Source organism: Oryctolagus cuniculus, chromosome 12 (assembly GCF_051225735.1).
Source record: "Oryctolagus cuniculus isolate XC-2025 breed Fujian yellow rabbit chromosome 12, ASM5122573v1, whole genome shotgun sequence".
Lineage (NCBI taxonomy): Eukaryota > Metazoa > Chordata > Mammalia > Lagomorpha > Leporidae > Oryctolagus > Oryctolagus cuniculus.
In genome coordinates, this window is record NC_142878.1 from 65,986,464 (window position 1) to 66,010,100 (window position 23,637).

General features: G+C 41.4%; 1 protein-coding gene and 1 long non-coding RNA gene across 5 annotated transcripts in view; one reads left to right on the forward strand and one right to left on the reverse strand.

The window, feature by feature from the left end:
* Positions 1-10,701, forward strand: part of LOC149123090 (uncharacterized) — a 29,669-nt gene extending 18,968 nt beyond the window's left edge. Inside the window, exons 2-3 of the long non-coding RNA XR_016218062.1 lie at positions 8,360-8,394; positions 10,625-10,701. This is a non-coding gene — a long non-coding RNA (uncharacterized LOC149123090). The remainder of the gene's footprint in view (positions 1-8,359; positions 8,395-10,624) is intronic.
* TTBK2 (tau tubulin kinase 2) overlaps positions 1-23,637 on the reverse strand; it is a 164,641-nt gene that overhangs the window by 89,749 nt on the left and 51,255 nt on the right. For 3 of the 4 annotated variants that reach the window (XM_008269122.5, XM_008269121.5, XM_008269119.5), the window contains one exon: positions 18,731-18,878. In XM_008269122.5, coding sequence (XP_008267344.1) covers positions 18,731-18,878 — 148 coding nt within the window. Of the gene's footprint in view, positions 1-11,195; positions 11,308-18,730; positions 18,879-23,637 lie in introns of those variants that run through there. The other variant, XM_051822035.3, reaches the window with a different exon arrangement.

Genomic DNA, 23,637 nt, shown 5'->3' on the forward strand with positions numbered 1-23,637 from the left:
TAAGCACTTGGGCCATCCTTGATGCTTCTCCAAGTGTATTAGCAGAGAGCTGGATAAGAAGTGGAGCAGCTGGGACTTGAACTGGCACCCCCTATGGGATGTTGGTGCTGCAGGCCAGAGCTTTAACCAGCTGTGCCACAGTGCCAGCCCCTATTTCTATTTTTTATAAAAAGATTTATTTATTTATTTGAAAGAGTTACATAGAGAGAAGGAGAGGCAGAGAGAGAGAGAGGTCTTCCATCTGCTGGTTCACTCCCCAGTTAGCCCCTCTGGCTGGAGTTATATCAATCCTAATCCAGGAGCCAGGAGGCTTCTCTGGGTCTCCCATAAGGGTACAGGGGCCCAAGGCATTGGCTCATCTTCTACTGCCTTCCCAGGCCATAGCAGAGATCTGGATAGGAAGTGGAGCAGTCGGGTCTTTAACCGGTGCCCATATGGGATGCTGGAGCTGCAGATGGCGGCTTTACCCACTACGCCACAGCACCAGCCCCCCTCCCCTTCTATTTGTTTATTAATTGTATTTGAGAGACAGACTGACAGACACAGCTTCAATTCACTGGCTCATTCCTCAAATGCTTGGGAACCAGGAACTCAGTGCAGGTCTATCACATAAGTGAAAGTAACACAACTATTTGAGCCACCACCAGCTGCCTCCCAGCGTACATACTGGCAGAAAGCTGTAATCCAGAGCAGAGCTGAGTCTCAAACGTAGGTAACACAGTATGGAATGTTTGCATCCCAACTGATTTGCCACAGATCCTTTGTGTGGTCCTTGGGACAGAGCAGACAAATATTATACCCACTGGGGCTAGTGCTCAGGCACTGGTCTCCATCGAGGAGAAGAACTCAGCTGAGCAGAATATACTTCCCTTCTGATTAAAAAAAGAGAGAGATTTACCACGCCAAACCTGGGTGTGTCACCTTAGGCACACTCTAACCCTAGAGAACTGAACAGAGCTCTCTGGCCACACCCACTACAAGCCTCTAGAGATTCACTGAAAGCAGACAGTCCATTTATCTACAGAGTCATAGTGCAATAATAAAAGCTGCCATGGTCGGGGGTGGGGAGAAAAGAAGAAATCAACGAATATCTCCACAAATGCCGAACAACAAACACAACAATTCAAGAAACAGAATAAGGAAGACAACATGATGCTCCCAAAAGAACATGACACTTCAATAATAGATTATGAAAATGATGAGATAGAAGAAATGGAACTCAAAAATTGATCATAAGATTACACAGAACTAATCAAAAGCAAACGCACAAACTACTGAAATCCTTGCAGGACATGAAAGAAAATCTCTCCCATGAAATTGAAATCCTAAGGACAAATCAAAATGAAATGAAGAATTCAATAGAACAAATAAAAGACACAATGGAGAGTCTTAAAAACAGAATCAGTGAGGCAGAAGAGAGAATATTGGTCTTAGAAGACAACACAGGAAAGTATACAGTCAAAACAAAGACAAGAAGAGGAAATCAGAAATCTAAAGATCACTGTTGGGAATCTATAGGATACTATAAAACACACACACACACACACACATTCAGGTTCTAGGAGTTCCTGAAGGAATGGAGAGAAAGAAAGGATTAGAAGGCCTTTTTAGTGAAATACTAGCAGAAGACATCCTGGGTTTGGAGAAAGAGACATCCAAGTACAGGAATCACACAGAACTCTCAACAGACCTGACCAGAAAAAATCCTCGCATGATACATTGTAATCAAACTCACCACTGTGAAACATAAAGAGAAGATTCTAAAGTGTGTAAGAGAGAAACACCAGATTACTTTCAGAGGATCTCCAATTAAACTCATCAGACTTCTCATCAGAAACCCTGCAAGCTAGGAGAGAGTGGCAAAATATAGCCCAAGTACTAAGAGGAAAAAAACTGTCATCCCAGAATATTATAACCTAACTACAAAGAGTTGTATGCCAACAAACTGGAAAATCTAGCAGAAAAGGATAAAAAGGATAGATTCCTAGATACATACAACCTACCTAAATTGAACCATGAAGACACAGAAAACCTAAACAGACCCATAACCATGACAGAAATTGAATCAGTAATACAGGCCCTCTCAACAAAGAAAAGCCCAGGACCAGATGGATTCACTGCTGAATTCTACCAGACGTTTAAAGAACTAATTCCAATTCTTCTCAAGCCATTCAAAACAACTGAAAGAGAGGAAATCCCCCCAAATTCTTTCTACAAAGCCAGAATCACCTTAATTCCTAAACCTGACAAAGATGCAGCAGAGAAAGAGGATTACAGACCAATTTCCCTGGTGAACATAGATGCAAAAATCCTCAATAAAATTCTAGCGAGTAGAATCCAACAACACATCAGAAAGATCATCCACTCAGACCAAGTGGGATATCCCTGGTATGCAGGGATAGTTCAATGTTCACAAATCAATCAATGTGATACACTACATTAACAAACTGCAGAAGAAAAACCATACGGTTATCTCAATAGATGGAGAGAAAGCATTTGATAAAATACAACACTCTTTAATGATGAAAACTCAAGCAAATTGGGTATAAAAGGAACATTCCTCAACACAATTAAGGCAATTTATGACAAATTGACAGCCAGCATCATATTGAATGAGGAAAGGTTGGAAGCATTCCCACTGAGATCCAGTACCAGACAGGGATGCCCACTCTCACCATTGCTATTCAATATAGTACTGGAAGTTTTAGCCAGAGCCAAGTGGCAAGAAAAAGAAATCAAAGGGATACAAATTGGGAAGGAAGAAGTCAAACTATCTCTATTTGCAGATGATAAGATTCTTTATTTAGGGTATCCAAAGAACGCCACTTAGAGACTATTGGAGCTCATAGAAGAGTTTGGAAAAGTAGCAGGATATAAAATCAATGCACAAAAATCAACAGCCTTTGTATACACAGGCAATGCCGTGGCTGAGAAAGAACTTCTAAGATCAATCCCACTCACAATAGCTACAAAAAAAAAAAAAAATCCAATACCTTGGAATAAACTTAATCAAGGATGTCAAAGATCTTTACAATGAGAATTACAAAACTTTAAAGAAAGAAATAGAAGAAGATACAAAAAAAAGGAAAAATCTTCCATGTTCATGGATTGGAAGAATTCATATCATCAAAATGTCCACTCTTTCAAAAGCAATTTATAGATTCAATGAGATACCAATCAAAATACCAAAGACATTCTTCTCAGAAATCCGGTCATTTGCAACTAAAGGAGGAATCTGGAAAACATCATACTGAGTGAAACAAGCCTGTCCCAAAGGGACAAATATCATATGTTCTCCCTGATCTGTGACAACTAACTGAGCACCTAAAAGGAAACATGTAAAAGTGAAACTAACACCAGGAGAAGCAATGACTTGATCAGCTCTAATCCTGACTGTCAAGGAACAGCTTACTATTTTATTCTTTTTAATATTTTCTTTTTCTACTTAATACCATTGGCTGAACTTTTTTTTTTTTTTTTTTGACAGGCAGTGGACAGTGAGAGAGAGAGAGATAGAGAGAAAGGTCTTCCTTTGCCATTGGTTCACCCTCCAATGGCCACTGCGGCTGGCGCACCGCGCTGATCCGAAGCCAGGAGCCAGGTGCTTCTCCTGGTCTCCCATGCGGGTGCAGGGCCCAAGAACTTGGGCCATCCTCCACTGCACTCCCAGGCCAGAGCAGAGAGCTGGACTGGAAGAGGGGCAACCGGGACAGAATCCAGCAACCTGACCGGGACTAGAACCCAGTGTACCAGCGCCGCAGACGGAGGATTAGCCTATTGAGCCGTGGTGCTGGCCGAACTCTTTACTTAACACAGAATTATTCTCAGGTGTTTAAATCCAATTGAAAATTGAACCCTGTTAAAACTAAGAGTGGGAATAAGAGAGGGAGGAGATGTACAGTTTGGCACAAGTTCCCTGGGACTTAGCCCTAAGGGTAAAGCTAAAAACTTGCCATGGGACTCCAAATCCCATTAAGTTGGCAAGTACCAATGCCATCTTACTAGTTAAAGTTGTAAGTTTAAGTTCATAACTGATCATAAAGATAGAATTGTTGGCCGGCACCGTGGCTCAATAGGCTAGTCCTCTGCCTGAGGCACAGGCACACCGGGTTCTAGTCCCAGTAGGGGCGCCAGATTCTGTCCTGGTCACTCCGCTTCCTGTCCAGCTCTCTGCTGTGGCCCGGGAATGCAGTAGAGGATGGCCCAAGTCCTTGGGCCCTGCACCTGCATGGGAGATCAGGAGAAGCACCAGGCTCCTGGCTTCAGATCAGCGTGGTGCACCGTCTGCAGCGTGCTGGATACAGCGGCCACTGGGGGGTGAACCAACGGAGAAGGAAGACCTTTCTCTCTGTCTCCCTCTCTGTCCACTCTGTCAAAAAAAAAAAAAAAAAAAAAAGAATTGTTAAAGGGATCACATAAATAAGACCAAGTGTCTACTACTACTAATAGATAGAATTTAAAAGGACAGAACGATCCAACATGGGAAGTGGGCCATGCAACAGAATAACAAATGCCCTAAACATCACTCTGGCCTCAGAATCCGCTCTTAAGGCAATCAAATCTGGCTAAAAAAGCCCATTAGAGCATTTCAGGCATGGAAAGCCAAGACACTGTGGCAAAAAAATGAGCTAAATGAAAGATCTCTGTGAGATTCCAGTGGAAAGAAGGGGCCATCAAAGAAGGAGGTACCTTTCTCTGAAGGGAGGAGAGAACTTCCACTTTGCTTATATCTAAATACTGATGGAGTTTGTGGACTCAAAAGGCTTCCATAGCCTTGGCAGCTCATGACAAGATCCTCAGGTGATCACTGACATCATAAATAAGTGTCCATTGTGGGGCCAGCACTGTGGCACAGTAAATTAATCCTCCGCCTGCAGCGCCGACATCCCATATGGGCGCCAGTTCTAGTCTTGGCTGCCCCTCTTCCAATCCAGCTCTCTGCTATGGCCTGGGAAAGCAGCAGAAGATGGCCCAAGTCCTTGGGCCCTGCAACCACGTCGGAGACCAGCAAGAAGCTCTTGGCTCTTGGCTTTGGATCGGTGCAGCTCCAGCCGTTGCAGCCATTTTGGGGAGTGAATCAATGGAAGGAAGACCTCTCTGTTTCTCCCTCTCACTGTTTGTAACTCTAACTCTCAAATAAAATAAATAAAATCTTTAAAAAAAAGTGTGTCAATTGTTAAATCAACAACAGGAGTCACTGTGCACTTGCTCCCCATGAAGGACCTCTGTCCTAAATGTGTTAAACTATGAGAATTAGCGGTACAACTAGTCTTCAAACGGTACTTCTTTGTGTGTCTGTGTGGGTGGAAACTGTTGAAATCTTAGTATAGAGTTGATCTTCTGTATATAAAGATAATTAAAAATAAATCTTAATAAAGAATGGGAGAATGGGCAGGAAGTGGGATGGTTTGTGGCTATGGGGAGAAGAATTGCCATAATCCAAAAGTTGTACTTATGAAATTTATATTTATTAAATAAAAGCTTTCTATTAAAAAAAGAAATGTAAGATCAAATGGTAGCTTATGACAACCAAGAATAAGCATTAAACAGAAATTCAATATATGCGTTTGCTTAGAAAGTGTTATGGGGGCCGGCGCCGTGTCTCAATAGGCTAATCCTCCACCTGTGGCGCCGGCACCCAGGGTTCTAGTCCCGGTCGGGGAGCTGGATTCTGTCCCGGTTGCCCCTCTTCCAGTCCAGCTCTCTGCTATGGCCCGGGAGAGCAGTGGAGGATGGCCCAAGTCCTTGGGCCCTGCACCCGCATGGGAGACCAGCAGAAGCACCTGGCTCTTGGCTTTGGATCAGCGCGATGCGCCGGACGCAGTGCGCTGGCTGCGGCGGCCATTGGAGGGTGAACCAATGGCAAAAGGAAGACCTTTCTCTCTGTCTCTCTCTCCCTCACTGTCCACTCTGCCTGCCAAAAAAAGAGAAAGTGTTATGCGGATAAATGTCTGGGCTAGCAACTAAAATGTCATTTTGGACGCCCACATCCCAGACCAGAGTACCTGGATTCAATACCCAGCTTTGCTCTTGATTCCAGATCTCTCCTAACATGTAGCCTGAAAGGCAGTGGTGCTGGGTCCATGTGGAAGACCTAGATTAGGTTTCTGGCTTCCAGCTTCTGCCTGTCCCATATCAGAATGCTGATTAGAGTCCCAGCTCCTCTACTTCTGTTCCATCTGGGAAGGCAGTAAAAGATGGTGCAAGTACTTGTGGAAGATCAGGATGAAGTTTCTGGCTCCTGATTTCAGCCTGGCCCAGCCCTAGCTATTGCAGGCATTTGGGGAGTAAATCAGCAGATGGAAGATCTCTCTCTGTCTCTGTCTCTCTCTCTCTTCCACTCTCCCTTAAAATAAATCTTTTTTAAAACATCAGGATAGAATAAAACTAGTTTCAGACATGCATAATAGGTTTTACATAAATATCTCCCACACACACCTTTACACAAGAAGCTATTAGAGTGGTGCTTCACTGAAATGCGAATAAATGACAAAGAGACAAGAGATTCAACAAGCCATACAACAGAAGAATAAAAGAACTCCCTGGGAACATGTTCAGGGTGCCCTTAGGTGATAATCATGAGCATACAAAAAATTTAATCTGGTGAAAGCAGACTAAGAGGGTCCAGAAGAGATTTCCCCAAAAAGATGAAATTGAAGTAAATCCAAAACATCTGTACATCTTCAGAGAAATTTTAAACTGTAAAGAGCACAAGATTGAATCAGTGGCAGTACATAAAAGCTTTAAAAAGTAATTTTTAAAAATTAACGTGGGGAAAGACAACAAAGCAGGAAGCAAAGAGTAATCAGTTCACTACATGGCTCAGCTGTGAATAATATTAATTCAATTGAAACAATGTAGGGGCTGACATGATGGCACGGCAGGTCAAGCTGCCACTTTCAAAGCCAGCATGGAAGATAGAAGATATGTCTATCCTTCTCTCGCTCTCTGTCACTCTGCCTTTCAAATAATTTTTTTAAAAAAATTATAAATATTAATCAAACTAAAGTCAGATATATCCACACCATGAAGACAGAAGGATGGGAAGAATATAAACGTATAAGGAGGAGGAGAGCAAAAGCATCTTCCTCCCTTGTGGAAAGTTGGTATATGACCCCTAAATTTTCTTTTAATTTCAAGAAATAGCAGTTTAGCATATTATTTAAAAAAACAGACCTAAAACAACCTGTTACTAGAATTGAAAAGGCTTCTGCTTGGGGCTGGCATTGTGATGCAATGGTGGAAGACATACTAGAGTGCACGTTCAAGTTCTAGCTGCTCTGCTTCTGAACCAGCTTCCTGTTAATGCACCTGGGAAGGCAGAGAATGACAACCCTGTACTTGGGCCCCTGCCACCCACACAGGTGACCCAGATAAAGTTTCTGCTTGTAGCTTTGGCCAGGCTCACCTGGCTGTTGCACCCATCTGCAGACTGAACCAGCAGACAGAAACTCACTCACTGGCTCTCCCCTGCCCCCTACCACCTCACAGGTCTGTCCTTCAAATAAATGATTTTTTTTTAAAAAATTATTTATTTCAAAGGCAGAGTTACAAAAAGAGAGGGAGAGAATCTTTCATTTGCTGGTTAACTCCCCAGATGGCCACACAGCCTGGGCTGGGCCAGGACAAAAGCAGGAGCCAGGAGCTTCACCAGGTCTCCCACATGGGCCTTCTTCTGCTGCTTTCCCAGGTACATTAGCAGACAGCTGGATAGGAAGTGGAGCAGCTGGGACTTCATCCAGCACTCATATGGGATGTCAGCACTGCAGACAGCAGCTTAACCTGCTGCACCATAGCAGCAGCCCCAATATGTGCCCAATACACGTCCTTTTCAGCATAAAGCTTTCCAGATTTATTTCAAGTTGTTCTGTACATCAATAATTAGTTTTTATTTTTTTAAAGGTTTATTTATTTACTTGAAAGAATGACTGACACAGAGAGAGGGAAAGAAAAAGAGAGCTCTTCCATCTGCTGGTTCACTCCCCAAATAGCCACAACAGCCAGGACTGCGCCAGGCTGAAGCCTAGAGCCAGGAATTCTAGCCAGATCTCCCACACAGGTGGCAGAGGCCCAAGCACTTGCACCTTTATCCACAGGCTTCTCAGGTGCATTATCAGGAAGTTGGATTAGAAGCAGAGCAGCCAGGACTGGCACTGGCACTCAGATATGGGATGCCAGCATAACAAGTGGCAGCTTAACTTGCTGTACCAGTATGCCAGCCTCTCACTTTTATTGTTGAGTTGTATTCCATTGTACGGACACCACAGTTTATTTATCCATTCACTCTCTGGCAGTTGAGAATAAAACTGACAAATATTCAAGTATATTTTTTCATAAATATGAATTTTTATATCTACAGGGCAAACACCTTGGAGTGGGACTGCAAGATCTTAAGTAAGTCCAAATTTAAGAAGTGGTTAAATCAAAGAGTATCTCAAAAGTTTCATGATAAAAAAAAAAAAAAAACAGAATTAAAAGGCTAATTTTGATGTAAAAATTTTAAAATGTATGCATACAAGGGGTTTTCAAAGAGTTCACAGATTTTGAGAGGCTGACACTGTGGCTCAACAGGTTAAAGCTACAGCCTGCAGCTTCAGCATCCCATATGGGCGCTGGTTCAAGTCAGCCACTCCACCTCCAGTCCAGCTCCCTGCTAATGCACCTGGGAAAGCAGCAGAAGATGGCCCAAGTACTTGGGCCCCTGCACCCACATGGGAGACTAAGAGGAAGCTCTTGGCTCCTGGCTTTGGTTTGGTACAGTCCCGGTCATTGTGTCCATTTTGGGAGTGAACCAGCATATGGAAGATCTCTCTCTGTAACTCTGCCTCTCAAATAAATAAATCTTAAAAAAAAAATTCCCTCTCTCTCTCTCGCTCTGTAACTTTGCCTTTCAAGTAAATAAAATAAGGAAGACATATAGGAGAGATATTCTATCTGCTGGTTCACTACTGGGTTACACCTAGCCTGGAATTCTCTCCAGGTTCCCAAAGGGTGGCAGGGGCCCAAGAATCTGGGACATCTTCCACCGCTTTCCCATGCACATTAGCAAGCAGCTGGATTTGCAGACAGCTTTTTAATCTGCTACACCACAAAGCTGGCCCTTATTTTCATTATTATATTAAATCTGTAGATCCATTTGTGGAGAATCAAAATTTTTAACTATAGTGAATCTTCCAATCCATGGATATCTTATGTCTCTCCATTTATTTAAACCTTCTTTTATTTATTTAATTAGGATTTTACAATTTTTAGCATAGAGATCCTAAACACATTTTGTTTCATTCATACCTAATACTTTAATTTTTAGAAGCCACTGTAATATTTTAACTCAGTTTTTAATTGTTCATTGCCAGTATAAACAGGATAGCTTTTCATGGTTTTATGTTATTATTTTTTTTAAAGATTTATTTATTTATTTGAAAGTCAGAGTTACACAGAGAGAGGAGAGGCACAGAAAGAGAGAGAGAGAGAGAGAGAGAGAGAGAGAGAGGGGTCTTCCATCCTCTGGTTCACTCCCCAATTGGCTGCAACGGCCAGAGCTGCGCCGATCCAAAGCCAGGAGCCAGGAGCCTCCTCCGGGTCTCCCAAGTGGGTGCAGGGGCCCAAGGACCCGGGCCATCCTCCATTGCCTTCCCAGGCCACAGCAGAGAGATGGATCAGAAGTGGAGCAGCCGGGTCTTGAACCAGTGCCTATATGGGATGCCGGCGCTCCAAGCCAGGGCGTCAACCCACTGCACCACAGCACCAGCCCCTCATGGTTTTATATTATTTACAAAATTCCTTTATTGTAGGAATTTGAATTTGTGGATTCCTTAGGATTTTCTACATAGATTGTCATGTGATCTCCATTTTATCTTTTCCTTTTCGATATAAATGTCATTATTTCTTGGCATACTTTTGCTGTATCATTCATTCTCTTCTTGTTCTGAGTCCCTGATGATAAATACTAGACTTTTCCCCATTGTCTCATAGGTCTGAGAAGCTCTGTTTATTTTTTAAATGTTTTCTTTTTGTTGTTTAAATTAGATTCCTATTAATCTGTTGACAAATTCACTGACTCTTTCACCTCCTGTGTATTCCTGCTATTGAAACCATCCACTGTGTTTTTAATTTTCATTATATTTCACAGTTCTAAAAATTCCATTTATCCATTTATTCTTCTTTATATCTTCTATTTCTCTGCTAAGACTTTCTATCTTCCCATTCATTCCTAGAACATAGTCATAATAGCTGATTTAAAGTCTTTTTGCAATGATTTTGTATGATCCTGGCATTGTTATCTATTTCCTATCTCTTTCTATGTGATTTCAGATTTTTCTGGTTTTTTTTTTTTAAAGCCAAGTGATTCCAGATTGTATTCCAGACATTTTGAATATTATGAGATTCCATGTTTTAATTAAATCCTACTGAGAATACTGGTATATTTGTTTCAGCCAGTAGATGAAACAGCTGAGTTCAGGCTTTAAATTCTGAAAAGCATTCTGTGGGTTGTAGTTCTAACATCAGTTCAGTTTTCAATTTTGTAGTCATGCTGAATGTGTTCCATAAATGCCCACGCAGTGTCAGTCTTGGATGTGGGCAATGATCTATTCCATAACTCAATTCTCAATGTCTGTGAATGCAGTTTAGGATTAGACACATACATTGCCCAGTTTGGAAGTCAACTCAGAAGTCCACAAGCAACTTTAAATGGTGAGTTTCCTAAGTTCAAGCCTCTTCTGTGCAATCTTTCAGCTCTCCTTTCCAGCCTTCCAGCAGAAAGCCAAGGCTTTATTGACACCACTCTGCAGGGTAATTTCCAAGACCATGCTGTATCAGGGCCACCCAAAGAAGGGCAAAGAGAGATGAAAGTAATGGGGATTTGTCCCACTCTCTTCGAATCATAGCTCTTCTAGTCTGAGAGGAAGGGTCTTTTTCCTCTGAGTTTTAGTTTTTACTTGCCCCTGCTGAAGCCACTGCAGCTTTTCCCAAGGCCTGGGTGCAAGAGAATGAAGAAAAGGAAAAACAGAAGAACAAAAGAGAAAGAGGTGGGATTTTTCACATTTCTCTGAGTATTGAGAGACCCCCTTCCTGCTCCTTGAGTCAGATTTAGAGAACTTCTGGTGCTTCTCTGTCCATGTTAATCCTCACTTCCAAGTTTCAGGATACATTAAATTCAGGCTGGGCATACTGGAAGTAAAAAATGGTAAACTCACCGCTGGTTCAGTGGTACTTTGAATTCTGGTCTTCTTCCCCAATCTGCCTCCTACTATTTACTGTTCAGAGTCCTCAAATAGCCACTCCAAGCATTCTGTCCAGGTTTTATAGCTGCATTCAGTGGGAGAGACAGGGTGAAGTATGCTTACTTCATCTTATCTGGAACCAGAACCTGGCCTAATGTTTTTTCATAACAAATTTTGTAGAATTGATCATTTAAACTAGTTGTATAACTTTGATTTTAATAAATTGAAAATGAATAAATACCATAATAATCTGATTGAAGAAAAAACAAGTTGGTAGGATTACATTTTAAGGCATATATATCTTTTGGTATGTTGTATGCTTATGAAAATAGTGAAGTTCTTTTATTTTACTTCTTTGAATTTTGTTTTACATATAGATCCCGATAAATACAAAAACTATTATGGACTTTTAAAAAGATGGGAAGATAGCAAGAGTTACCCAAAGAGTGAGACAGAGGAAGCAGTTTGTAGAGGAGAGGCTACAAACGTAAAGAAACTGAAAAACATTCTGGATGAACAGCACATCAAGCGTTAGCCCAACAGTTTTGAGAGAAAAGGCAGGAGAAACAAGGGGATCAGTTCGGATTTACATGCCACGTCAAGGTGAGGTAGACTTCATGTAAGAAAGGGAAGCCCTTGAATTATTTTAGCAAGGACTGAGGAGTAACACATATGACCTGTATTTAAAGGATCACTCCTGATGCAGAACATTAAGGCTGAAAGAAAATGAATCTTACTGAGAGAACTCATGGGTTGCATCAATTTGCACAACTGTATATATACTATGATTCCGTATGGTGTTTGGGGAGAGGGTAAGGAAGATTCTACACACACACACACACACACACACACACATATATTACATGGTTTGAAATCATTATATATGTTTTCATTTCTATATATACACAGATACATAGATATGATTACAATGTGCATAAAACGTTTCTGGAAAAAACATAAGAAACCAGTAACAATAAGTGCGGAGCTGAAAAAACAAACTTTGATTTTTTATTTTATTCTTCTGTTGTGTTTGATCTTTTAAAATATCTATACTCTTAAGAAGGTTTGTAAATGAGGGGAAGCCTTATGTGTGAACTGCATATTAGATATATATGATATTAAAACAAATCAAAGTATGAATGAGCCTTTCGAGAACACCATTCCTATCACATAGTGAGCATTCAAACACTACTACAGATCTGCATTTCAATAAGTGATTTACCAAGTATTTATAAAGTCTGCAGTACAAAACAACTTTTGATTAAATTATGCTACACTGCACTGTTTTTAAGCACGAAAATTTAAAGAGAAGAATGGATGTTGAAGACATTTTCAAATATCATTACAGTTCATTTTCACTATGAAAGAAATACTTGCATTATTCTTTTAAATTTCTTAAACACTAAAGGGTATAATAAAGAAAAAAGAAAAGACCATCTCTTTCCCCAATTCCTCTACTATCAATTCCCTCAAGGGCTCCTAGAGTTATGTTTGATTCTAGACTTTCTTTATACTTATAGAGCATTAAAAAATGCATGTGAGTATGTGTGTATGGAGAGACACACACACACACACACACACACACACACCATATTCCATTACAAGGAAATGTATCTCCTTCAAATAATCTAGACTCATCTGTTTCCTATGTGACATTCTTCTAACCCTGTATAGAGTAATGACTAGACAAATCCTCAGATGGCTGCAATGGCTGGGACTGCGCTGATCCGAAGCCAGGAGCCGGGACCTTCTTCTGGGTCTCTCACGTGGGTGCAGGGCCCCAAGGACTTGGGCCATCTTCTGCTTTCCCAGGCCATAGCAGAGAGCTGGATCAGAAGAGGAGCAGCCAGGACTAGAACCGGTGCCCATATGGGATGCCGGCGCTTCAGATCAGGGCTTTAACCTGCTACGCCACAGTTCCAGCCCCTGAAATAATCCTTTAATTACCTTCTCATCCAAAGGGATATATATATATACAGAGGGCATCAGTTTTACTCAAGATGGTGCTTTGAAAGAGTACAAGATGATGCTGATCATTCACAGCATGAAGGAGGGAGCTACAATGGGACAGAAAGGCTAGACAACTTTCTAGTCACTTATTGACTTAAGTAGTAATTTTTAAATACAACAAATGTAATTAGATTTAACAGATTATAAAAAGATCACACATAAGAATTACTGAAATATTAGATCTACAGAATATTTTAAAAGAGAAACATTTTGTGACATTTAAGTATATTTAAATATCAACTGGGAACAAGAAAGCATTGTACAACTTTCAAAATCTTAAGACAACTTCTTTTAATTAAAAGATATACTAAGTATAAAAGCAGTAATTTTACAATATTCTCAATATCCAAAACACTAGATCTACTGATACATGAAAAGGTAAAAAGGTCAAAACAAACATTTAAACCAAATAGAAATAAATGTCTGGAAGATCCAAGTGATCATCTTCCATTACAATGAAGAGCTGAGTCTCTATATAATATGCTCTTGAGAGTCTACCTAGTCATCCAAAGGTATTCACAGCCCTCTTTAACATACACTTCAGAACCTTAATCTTTCTTTTTCTTACTTCAAAAAATATTAACAGTGAGATTTATGAAGAAAACAGAAAAAGAGCTGTTATTCCTATCCTCCCACTTTCATTTAAAAATGTATACTATCACTAAACATAAAACTACTCTATGATATTATTTTGTCACTTAGTATAATATAAAGTCGTTAAACATAAATAATTGCTGCCTTTATGAAGCTCGTAATTTAAAAGAACATACAAATTTATTAAAAAGTAAACTACAAAAGTTGAAAAGAAGAAACAAGGCAAAATATAGTGCTTATTAAGACCTATTGAGGGGCCAGCATGGTGGTATAGAGGGTAAAGCCACCGCCTACAATGCTGGCATTCCACATGGGCAGTGGCAATTCAAGTCCCGGCTGTTCCACTTCCCATGATCAGTTCCCTGCTAAGGTCTGGGAAAAGCAGAGGAAGATGTCCCTAATACTTGGGCCCTTGCCTTTGAGGCCACTTGGGGAGTAAACCACATAGAAGACCTCTCTTTCTGTCTCTCCCTCTCTCTGTTAACTCTTTCAAATAAATAAATCTTTAAAAAAAAAAAAAAAAAGACCTATTGAGAAAAATGTGTTAGCTCAATAGCAAATAGTGCCCTACTGGTCATACTGTGGTCTCAATTATGGCCTAATAGAAGGAACAGGGCTCTGTGGAGAAACAGGGCTGCAGATTCCAACTATGGCACAAAGAAAGTTTAAGGAAAACCTGAAACACCTTACTGTGTCAGAAAACAGGGTAACATAAAAAGAATATTAGTGCTACAACACATGGGATAATCAAATGAAATTTTAGGTTCCAGGCTTCAATCTGGCCAGCCCTGTCTGTTGCAGGCAATTAGGGAGTTACCCAGGGAATGGAAGATCTCTGGGTCTGGGTGTGTGTGTGTGTGTGTGTGTGTGTCTGTCTGTCTGTCTGTCACTATGCCTTTCAAATTACTGTAAAGATAAATACATAATACCTTTTTAAAAAGTGTATACACCCAACATCAGAGCTTCTCACCACATGAGGCAATTTGAACTGCAAGGAGAAACAAATGAATACCCTATTATAGTTGGAAGATTCAAAACCCTCTTATCAGAAATGGAAAGATCCAGCAAGCATAAAATCAGTAAGGGTACACCTCAACCCAACATCACTATCAATCAACTGTAAATAAATGGATAACTGGTATTTATAGACTACTTCATCCAACAGTAGAATACATATTCTTCTTGAGCTCTAATAAAATATCCATCAAGATAAACCACATTCTGAGCCATAAAACAGACCTTAATAAGAATAGAAATCTTGGGGCTGGCACTGGGGTGTAGTGGGTAAAGCCACTGCCTGCAGGGTTGGCATCCCATATGGGCACTGGTTTGAGACCCGGCTGCTCCACTTACAATCCAGCTCTCTGCTGTGGTCTAGGAAAGCAGTATAAGATGGCCCAAGTCCTTGGGCCCCTGCACCCACATGGGAGACCAAGAGGAAGCTCCTGGCTCCTGGCTTCGGATCTGCACAGCTCTTGCCATCGCGGCCATTTGGGGAGTGACTAGCGGATGGAAAACATCTCTCTCTCTCTCTCTGCCTCTCCTTCTCTATGTGTAACTATTTCAAATAAATAAATAAATCTTTTTAAAAAAGAATAGAAATCTTACAATATCTGCTTACCAACAGTAACATAATTAAACTAGAGATCATAGAAAGATAACTGAAAAATCCTAAAGTTCATGAAGATTGAACAACACACTTTTAAATAGCACATAGGTAAAAGAAATCTTCATAAGAAATTTTTAAATAGTTTGCACTACATGAAAATAAAAACACAACTTACCAAAATTCATAGGATGTGAAAACAGTGCTTGGAAGAAAATTTATACTTCTGAATGCATATGTTAGAAAAGAAGAAAAGATCACTTCTTGGCCTTTTGGCAAAGATCAAGTGTAGAAAAGAAGAGGGATCTAAAATCAGTTATCTAATCTTTCATATTACAAAACTAGAGGGGCTAGTACTGTGGCATAGTGGGCTGAGCCTCCACCTGTGGCAGTGGCATCCCATATGGGCACCAATTCTAGTCCTGGTGGCTCCTTTTCCAATCCAGCTTTCTGCTATGGCCTGGGAAAGCAGTGGAAGATAGTCCAAGTCTTTGGGCCCCTCCACCTGTGTGGGAGACCTAGAGGAAGCTCCTGGCTCCTGGCTTCGGATCGGCTCAGCTCCAGCCATTACAGTCATCTGGGGAGTGAACCAGCCCTCTCTCTCTCTGTAACTCTACCTCTCAAATAAATAATATCTTGAAAAAAAAAAAACTAGAAAATAAATCCAAAGAAAGCAAAAGAAAGGAAATAATTAAAATTAGCACAAATGATTAAAACTGAAAGCAGCAGGGGAAAAAAATTCAATGAAACATAAGTTCTGGCTTCAGTCTGGCCCAGCCTCAGCTGTTGTGGGCATTTGAGGAATGAATCAGCAGATGAGAGATTTCTCTCTGTCTGTCTCTCTGGTTCCTGAATATATAAATACATATTCAGAGAGCTTCTGGCTCCTGGCTTCAGATCAGTCCAGCTCGAGCCATTGCAGCCATTTGGGGAATGAAGAACTCTCTGTCTTTCCTTCTTTCTTTCTACCTCCCAAATAAATAAATAAAATCTTTAAAAAAAAAAAAAAAAAAGACACCACTTGGGACACCTGCAACCCATATCAAAGTGCCTGGGTTCAAGTCCCAGCTACACTGATGATTCCAGTTTCCTGCTAATGCAGACCCTGGGAGGCAGCAAGTGATAGCTCAGCTCAAGTAACTGGGTCACTACCAACTACATTTCCTATATGGAAAACTTGGATTGGGTTCCTGGTTCCTAGCCTTGCCTGAATCAGCCACAGCTCTAGCTGGCACTGGGAAAATAAACCAGTAGATGCTTGTGTGCTCACTCTCTCTCTATCTCTCTCTCTCTCTCCCTCTTCTCCCTCCCCCACCCCCCTGAAATAAAATAAATTTTTAAAAATTAAAAAAAAAAAGGAATGTTGGACACTACTGCTGTGGTGGATGTAGTGGGTTAAGCTGCCACTGGCAACATCAGCATCCCATATGGGTACTGGTTCAAGTCCTGGCTATACTACTTCCAGTCCAGCTCCCTGCTAATGTGTCTGGGAAAGCAACAGAGGATGACCAATGCCACCCATGTGGGAAACACGGATGAAGCTCCTGGATCCTGGCTTCAGCCTGACCCAGCCCAGACCGTTGTGGTCATTTGGGGAGTGAACCAGTAAATGGAAAATCTCTCTCACTGTCTCTCCTTCTCTCTCTCTGTAACTCTGCCTTTCAAGCAAAAAATAAATCTTAAAACAAACAAACAAACAAAAAAAAAAAAAAACTGAACATTAAACATCATTTAAAAGCCAACCAATCCTGTAAAAGGCTAACCTCTGGTTATATACCTTTTCCTTACATGTTTAGCATTCTCATAGGAGTCATTATGCCAAGAGAAGGCATAAGCAGCTTAGCACCATAAAAATCTAGACAATGGAGGGTCTAGATTGCGAAGCATCCTCAACATGTGCTCGCTTTGGCAGCACATACATCAAAGCATCCTCAACAAAAAGGCATAATTATATAGGAGGAGAAAGTAAAGTGCTGCCTCAATGGAGCATCCAGAGTTTTCCAATTCATTCAGAAAAGGTACTACGCTGATCTTCTAGCTCTATCACTAAGAATCCCGCATGAACATGGCCCAAACAGAAGGGTAACTTCTGACAGTGCTGCAGAGCTGCATCCTGCCCCGTCTGAACATCATCTCAGGGCCACACAGTAGAAAGACAAGTGAAGCGGCCCTGTTCAGGTCAAGCTGATGCAGACATACCCTTTACGAGCTTGGGAAAGAGTAGAACTCTGTGCAATCCCAAGAAGTGGTTACTCCCACTACACCTATTTCTGACCTCTATATCAATAAGTGAGACACAACACATCAGTGAGCAGAAACAACTCAAGAAAAAGGGGGAAAGGAAGAAAAGATGAGGAAAGGTCATGGTTTCTGTCTTCCTTCTACAATCATGTGTTTTTCTAGTTGTGACAATGGTGCTGATCTATGTGCTATCTCCTTGACTTACCATGTGACAAGAAAGCCAGGTTTAGGGTAAAAAACAACTGTTAAACAGATTGGTAATTTTATTAACATCATGCTCCAATCAAATAAACAAACTGATAAACTTGGATAACTGGAAAGCTTAGGGTGAGGATAATGATCATCCCTATTTAATTTTTATTTGGATCAAATATCAGGGTACATCAATAAACTGAGAATGCAAAAGTGAACACAAACTAGCAATGTATTCTGGGTTTTACAAGGCTGGATTTGATGTCAGAAAAAAAATTTTTTTTTTCATAAATGTATGGTAAAAAAAAAAATAGGGACGCAAGTAGTAAAGTGGATCTCAAATATAACAAAATGGCCAGAATGAGTTTCTCTCTGAAACCAAAGTTATTAAGAACAACACATAATGAATAATATTATTTTTAACCCATCCTACAATGCAATCTGAAGGCAGCTTCCTTAATATGGTTAAAGCATGACAGCCTCCAAAAACATAGGAAGAAACAATTCAGAGGTAGTTAAGATTGATTATTTAAAAACAAACCCCCCCCCAAAATGGGTAAATTCTACCATGGCTGACTTAGAACAACAATTTCTAAAGCAGCAGAATCTTCTGCTAATTCACTCTTCTTTCATCCTTACTCACCATGAAAACGATTCCCCAAAGTACAATTATTCTTAACTATCATACATGTCCAGCAGTACTAATAGTGATAAAATTTCCTAGAGGAAAAGGCTCAGCATATTTATCCCTGGCTGACACCAGAGCATTCAGTTAATAGAGAATGTAACTGATGTTCAGAAACATAATAAATTATATATCATTATGAGACAAAGTATAAACTGCGTATTGTACAAAGCAGCTTACCTTGTAGTTTTTTCAAAACAGCAACCTCCATTTTCAGAACTTGTTTTGGTTGTTGAGCTGATTCCACCTTCAGTGCAACATTTTCCCTGGTAAGCATATCCAGAGCATCGTAAATTTCTCCAAAACCACCACCCCCAATCTTTCTCAGCTGTACAGAAAAAAAGACACACATGCTTAAAATTACTAGAAAAATTCTAATTGGAAACCAATTCATCTCTTATATTTAGAAAATTATAATTTTATTAGTCCTATTTTATGATAGAAAAATTTCAATATTGTTAAATGAACTATATATGTGCCTAGAAGAACATGTATTGTATGGAAATAACATCAAAAGCTTTCTTTACAAGTTTGCTCACAAAAACCAATGAAATGTCAACTACAAACAATTTTAAAGTTTGTTCTACAGCCATTATCAAAAATGTCACAAAAAATATGGTATCTCAAAGAATTACTTCCCACAAACACCATTCAACACAGGATGTATTATTTTAATTCTAAGGCAATTATCTGCAGATTTTTTTTATTTCTCTTCTTGAATTTATTTGAGAGGCAGAGAAACACAGAAACATAGAGATAAAGAGAGAGATCTGGGGCTGGCACCATGGCTCACTTGGCTAATCCTCCACCTGCAGCGCCAGCATCCCATATGGGCACCAGGTTCTAGTCCCAGTTGCTCCTCTTCCAGTCCAGCTCTCTGCTGTGGCCCAGGAGGGCAGTGGAGGATGGCCAAAGTGCTTGGGCCCTGCACCCTCATAGGAGACCAGGAAGAAGCACTTGGCTCCTGGCTATGGATCGGTGCAGCACCACCCGTGGCAGCCATTTGAGACCTTTCTCTCTGTCTCTCTCTCTCACTGTCTATAACTCTACATGTCAAATAAAAAAAAAAAAAAAGAGAGAGAGAGAGAGAGAGATCTTCCATCCAATGGTTCACTCCCCATTTCTGGCCAGGAGCTCTTATCTCAATTTGTTTCCTACATGTACAGGAACCTAAGTACTTGAGTCATCACTACCACCTCCAGGTGCATATTAGCCAGAAGCTGGAACACGAAGTAGAGCAGGGACTTGAACCAGGCACTCCAATATGGGGTATGGGCATTCTAAGCAGCAGCTTAACCACTGTGCCAAATGAATCCCCCTGCAGACTTTTTAAATCAGAAAATCCTTCTGCCAATTGAAATCTTACCTGGAACTAAATGGTGTATGCTATGGTGGGGATTTAGAAGTAGGGATGGGACAGCCAGCACCCAAGTCCTCTCACCACCATTTACTCTCCTCTGTGAGGTTCCTGACAACTACAGAAAGCAGGCAAAGAGCTCCTGTTCTAAACTATTCCCGAATTCAGAATGCATCTTTACATATATTCAAATAAGAGTAAGCTCTACTCACTTTCATCAAACACTTAATATTTTTCCAGATAAAATGTGTTAGCTTAACTGGGAATATCAAGATGTGTGTGTGTGTGTGTGTGTTCATATGTAAAAGGCAGAGACACAAAAATAAGTACACAGAAAGACAGATCTCCCAAATGCTGATTCATTCTTTAAATGTCTTCAGTTGTGGCAAACCAAACAGAAGTTGGAGCTAGGAATTCAATTTGGGTTTCCCGCATGGGTGGAAGCAACCCAACTACTTGTGCCATCATCTACTGCCTTGCAGAGTATGCACTAGCCAGAAGCTGGAATCAGGAATAAAGCTGACATGAACCAGGCACTCTGGGTATTGGATGCAGGCATCCCAAGCGGTCTCTTAATCATTAGGCCAAATGCCCAGCTCAAGGATCTGTGTCTGAGTACCACAAAAAAGTTCTGAAGAGCTAGTGACAAATGAACATGGAAAGCTCAGGACAATTGGAGTGAGTGAAGGGTAGATGATATATTTCAAGAAAGATATGGTGGGGCTGGCGCTGTGACATAGTGGGTAAAGCTGCCGCCTGCCGTGCCAGCATCCCATATGGGTGCTGGTTCAAGTCCTGGCTGCTCCACTTTCTATCCAGCTCTCTGCTATGGCCCGGGCAAGCAGTAGAAGAGATGGCCCAAGCCCCTGGGCCTCTGCACTCACGTAGGAGACCAGGAAGAAACTCCTGGCTTCGGATTGGTGCAGTTCCAGCCATTGTAGCCAACCGGGGAATGAACCAGACGATGGAAGACCTCTCTCTCTCTCTCTCTCTCTCTCTCTCTCTGCCTCTCCTTCTGACTTTCAAGTGAAATAAATGAATCTTAAAAAAAATGATATGACAAGAAATTAGCCTTTCATTAGAAATCGTCACTTACAGGCATAAGATTGTAAATCCTAAACATCACAAAGAGCACTGGTTCGTGTCCCACTAACTTCTCCACTGTATCTTTACTGATTACTGGATCTAGGGATATTTCTTGTCTGAATTCCTATGGAAATTACTTATCTAATCACTCAATCATTTCACCAGGCCATTCCTCAGCCTCTACTTGTATTACTATACTACTTTCTAACTTTGCTTTGTCTATGTCTTACCCCACCACAGAGAAACTAAACTTCTTCAAAGAGAGTGCCATTTGTCCTATTTATTTGTATCCCTCATAGCATATGGCAAAGTGCTAACTACATAATTATTGTTTATAACTTTTTATTAACTTGTATGTGAGCCATAATCCTTTATTTTTGTTTGGTGATCAGAAAGGAATACTATGAGGACCTGTTACATAATGAGCTTGGGGTTAAAAAAATGTTCCAGAACCATTCAGTTGAGTAAATTGCTCTTTGTGAAGCCCTAATTGTTACTTCTGACTCCTTGTATCTTGGTCCATTAAACAAAGCCCAGTGTAAGTAAAGAAACCCATAAACAGTACCAAAGGGATGTTCTTCTAATTAAAGACCGGTGAGAAGTATCTTCATGTTTTACCTCACAAAAAAACGAAATGACAGAATGAAAAAAAGTCTAGGCTGAAGAAAAGTGTGCTCCTTAGTCTATTCCTATGATACCATTTGAACATTAGTAGAGGGTTTTTTTTTATTATTATTATTGGCTTGACAAAGCCTTAAAACATTATAAATGTTTATAAGGTGAAGAGACAGGGCAGTTTAGTACAATGAGGGTACGCAGATTAGAGAAAGAATAGAGGTAGGCTTTCTATTAGATCGTATTTTCCGAGGCTGGCATTGTGGTGTAGCAGGAGGAGCCACTGCCTGTAATGTGGGCATCCACACGGGCACTGGTTCAAGTCCTGGATGCTCTACTTCCTATCCAGCTCCCTGCTAAAGTGCACAGGAAAGAAGCAGAATATGGCACACATACTTGGGCACCTGCCACCCATGTAGGAGACTAGGATGTAGGACCTGACTTCAGCCTGGTCCAGCCCTAGCTGTGGCAGCTATTGGGGGAGTGAACCAGTGGATGGAAGATCTCTCTCTCTCTCTAACTCTACCTTTCAAACAAATATATAAATAAATATTTTTAAAAGATTATATTTTCCAAAAGAAGGCCAACAAAGTATCACCCATTCTTGAAGACCTTTCACATTGAAGAGGGCAATATTACTTTGTCTCTCCCCAGTTTAGGAACACAGTCCATTTTCCCACTCCCTTAGATCTCAGTGAATCTCATGACTGCTTTCACCAAAAGAACATGGGAAAGTGACACTGTATCAATTCTGAGGATAGCCTTTAACCAACTAGGTTAATCTTCTGCCTGCGGTGCCGGCATCTCATATGGGCATCAGTTCTAGTCCCCCAGTCCAGCTCTCTGTTGTGGCCTCGAAAAGCAGTGGAGGATGGCTCAAGTGCTTGGGCCCCTGCACCCACATGGGAGACTGGGAGAAAGCACCTGGCTCCTGGCTTCAGATCGGTGCAGCTCCAACTGTTGCGGCCACTTGGGGAGTGAACCGATGGAAGGAAGACCTTTCTCTCTGTCTCTCTGTCTCTCTCACTGTCTGTAAGTCTGCCTGTCAAATAAATAAATAAAAAAATCTTAAAAAAAAAAAAAAAAAAAAAAAAAAAAAAAGAAGTATAGCAGCCAAGACTCAAACTGGTACTTATATGGGATGCCAGTATCACAGGCTGTGGCTTAATCCACTGGTCCACAACACTAGTCCTTCCATTTCCTCTTCAAAGCCAGCCACTACTTAAAAGTATAAGCACTCTGAGAAGCCAAAGCCATATGGGGATGTCCTAACAATGAACCACGTTTGGGGTATATGGAGAGGTAAGGAGCCTCAAGGTAGCAGGCAAGTAAGCAAAGAAGTCATTTTGGGGGCCAGCGCTGTGGCATAGTGGGTAAAACCGCCACCTGCAGTACTGGCATGCCATAATGGTGCCAGTTCAAGTCTCGGCTACTCCACTTCCAATCCAGCTCTCTGCTATGATGGCCCGGGAAAGCAGTAGAAGATGGCCCAAACCCTTGGGCCCCTGCACCTGTGTGGGAGACCCGGAGGAAGCTCCTGGCTGCTGGCTTCAGATCAGCACAGTAGGCCATTGCAGCCAATTAGGGAGTTGTTGCTCCCCGTCTTCATGGAGGAACGACACTAAACCCTGCCTAGGCTTCTTATCCGAGTCACGGCACCATTATGTCGCTCCCCGTCTTCGTGGAGGAACGACACAGGACCCTGCGCTGTTCTTTCGTCTGCTCGGCCCTCCCCGGGTTTGCTGCTGGTTCTTCCCGGGTTGGCTACTGTCCCTTCCACCTCCGTGGAAGGGCGGTTCCCCCTGCCACATTCCCCACTTCTGCGGGGGAGCGGCACACCGCCGGCCGGCTCTCTCGGGGGCTGCACAGGTGTTCCTCTTAGATGTTCCCCTTAGATGTTCCTGGTGCATGCCGTCTCTCTCCTCCTTTATAGTCCTCTTCCACCAATCCCAACTCTGCTACCCACACGCCGAGTACGCTGCTCTCCTCCAATCAGGAGCAGGTCCCACAGTTTATTGGTTGAACTGGA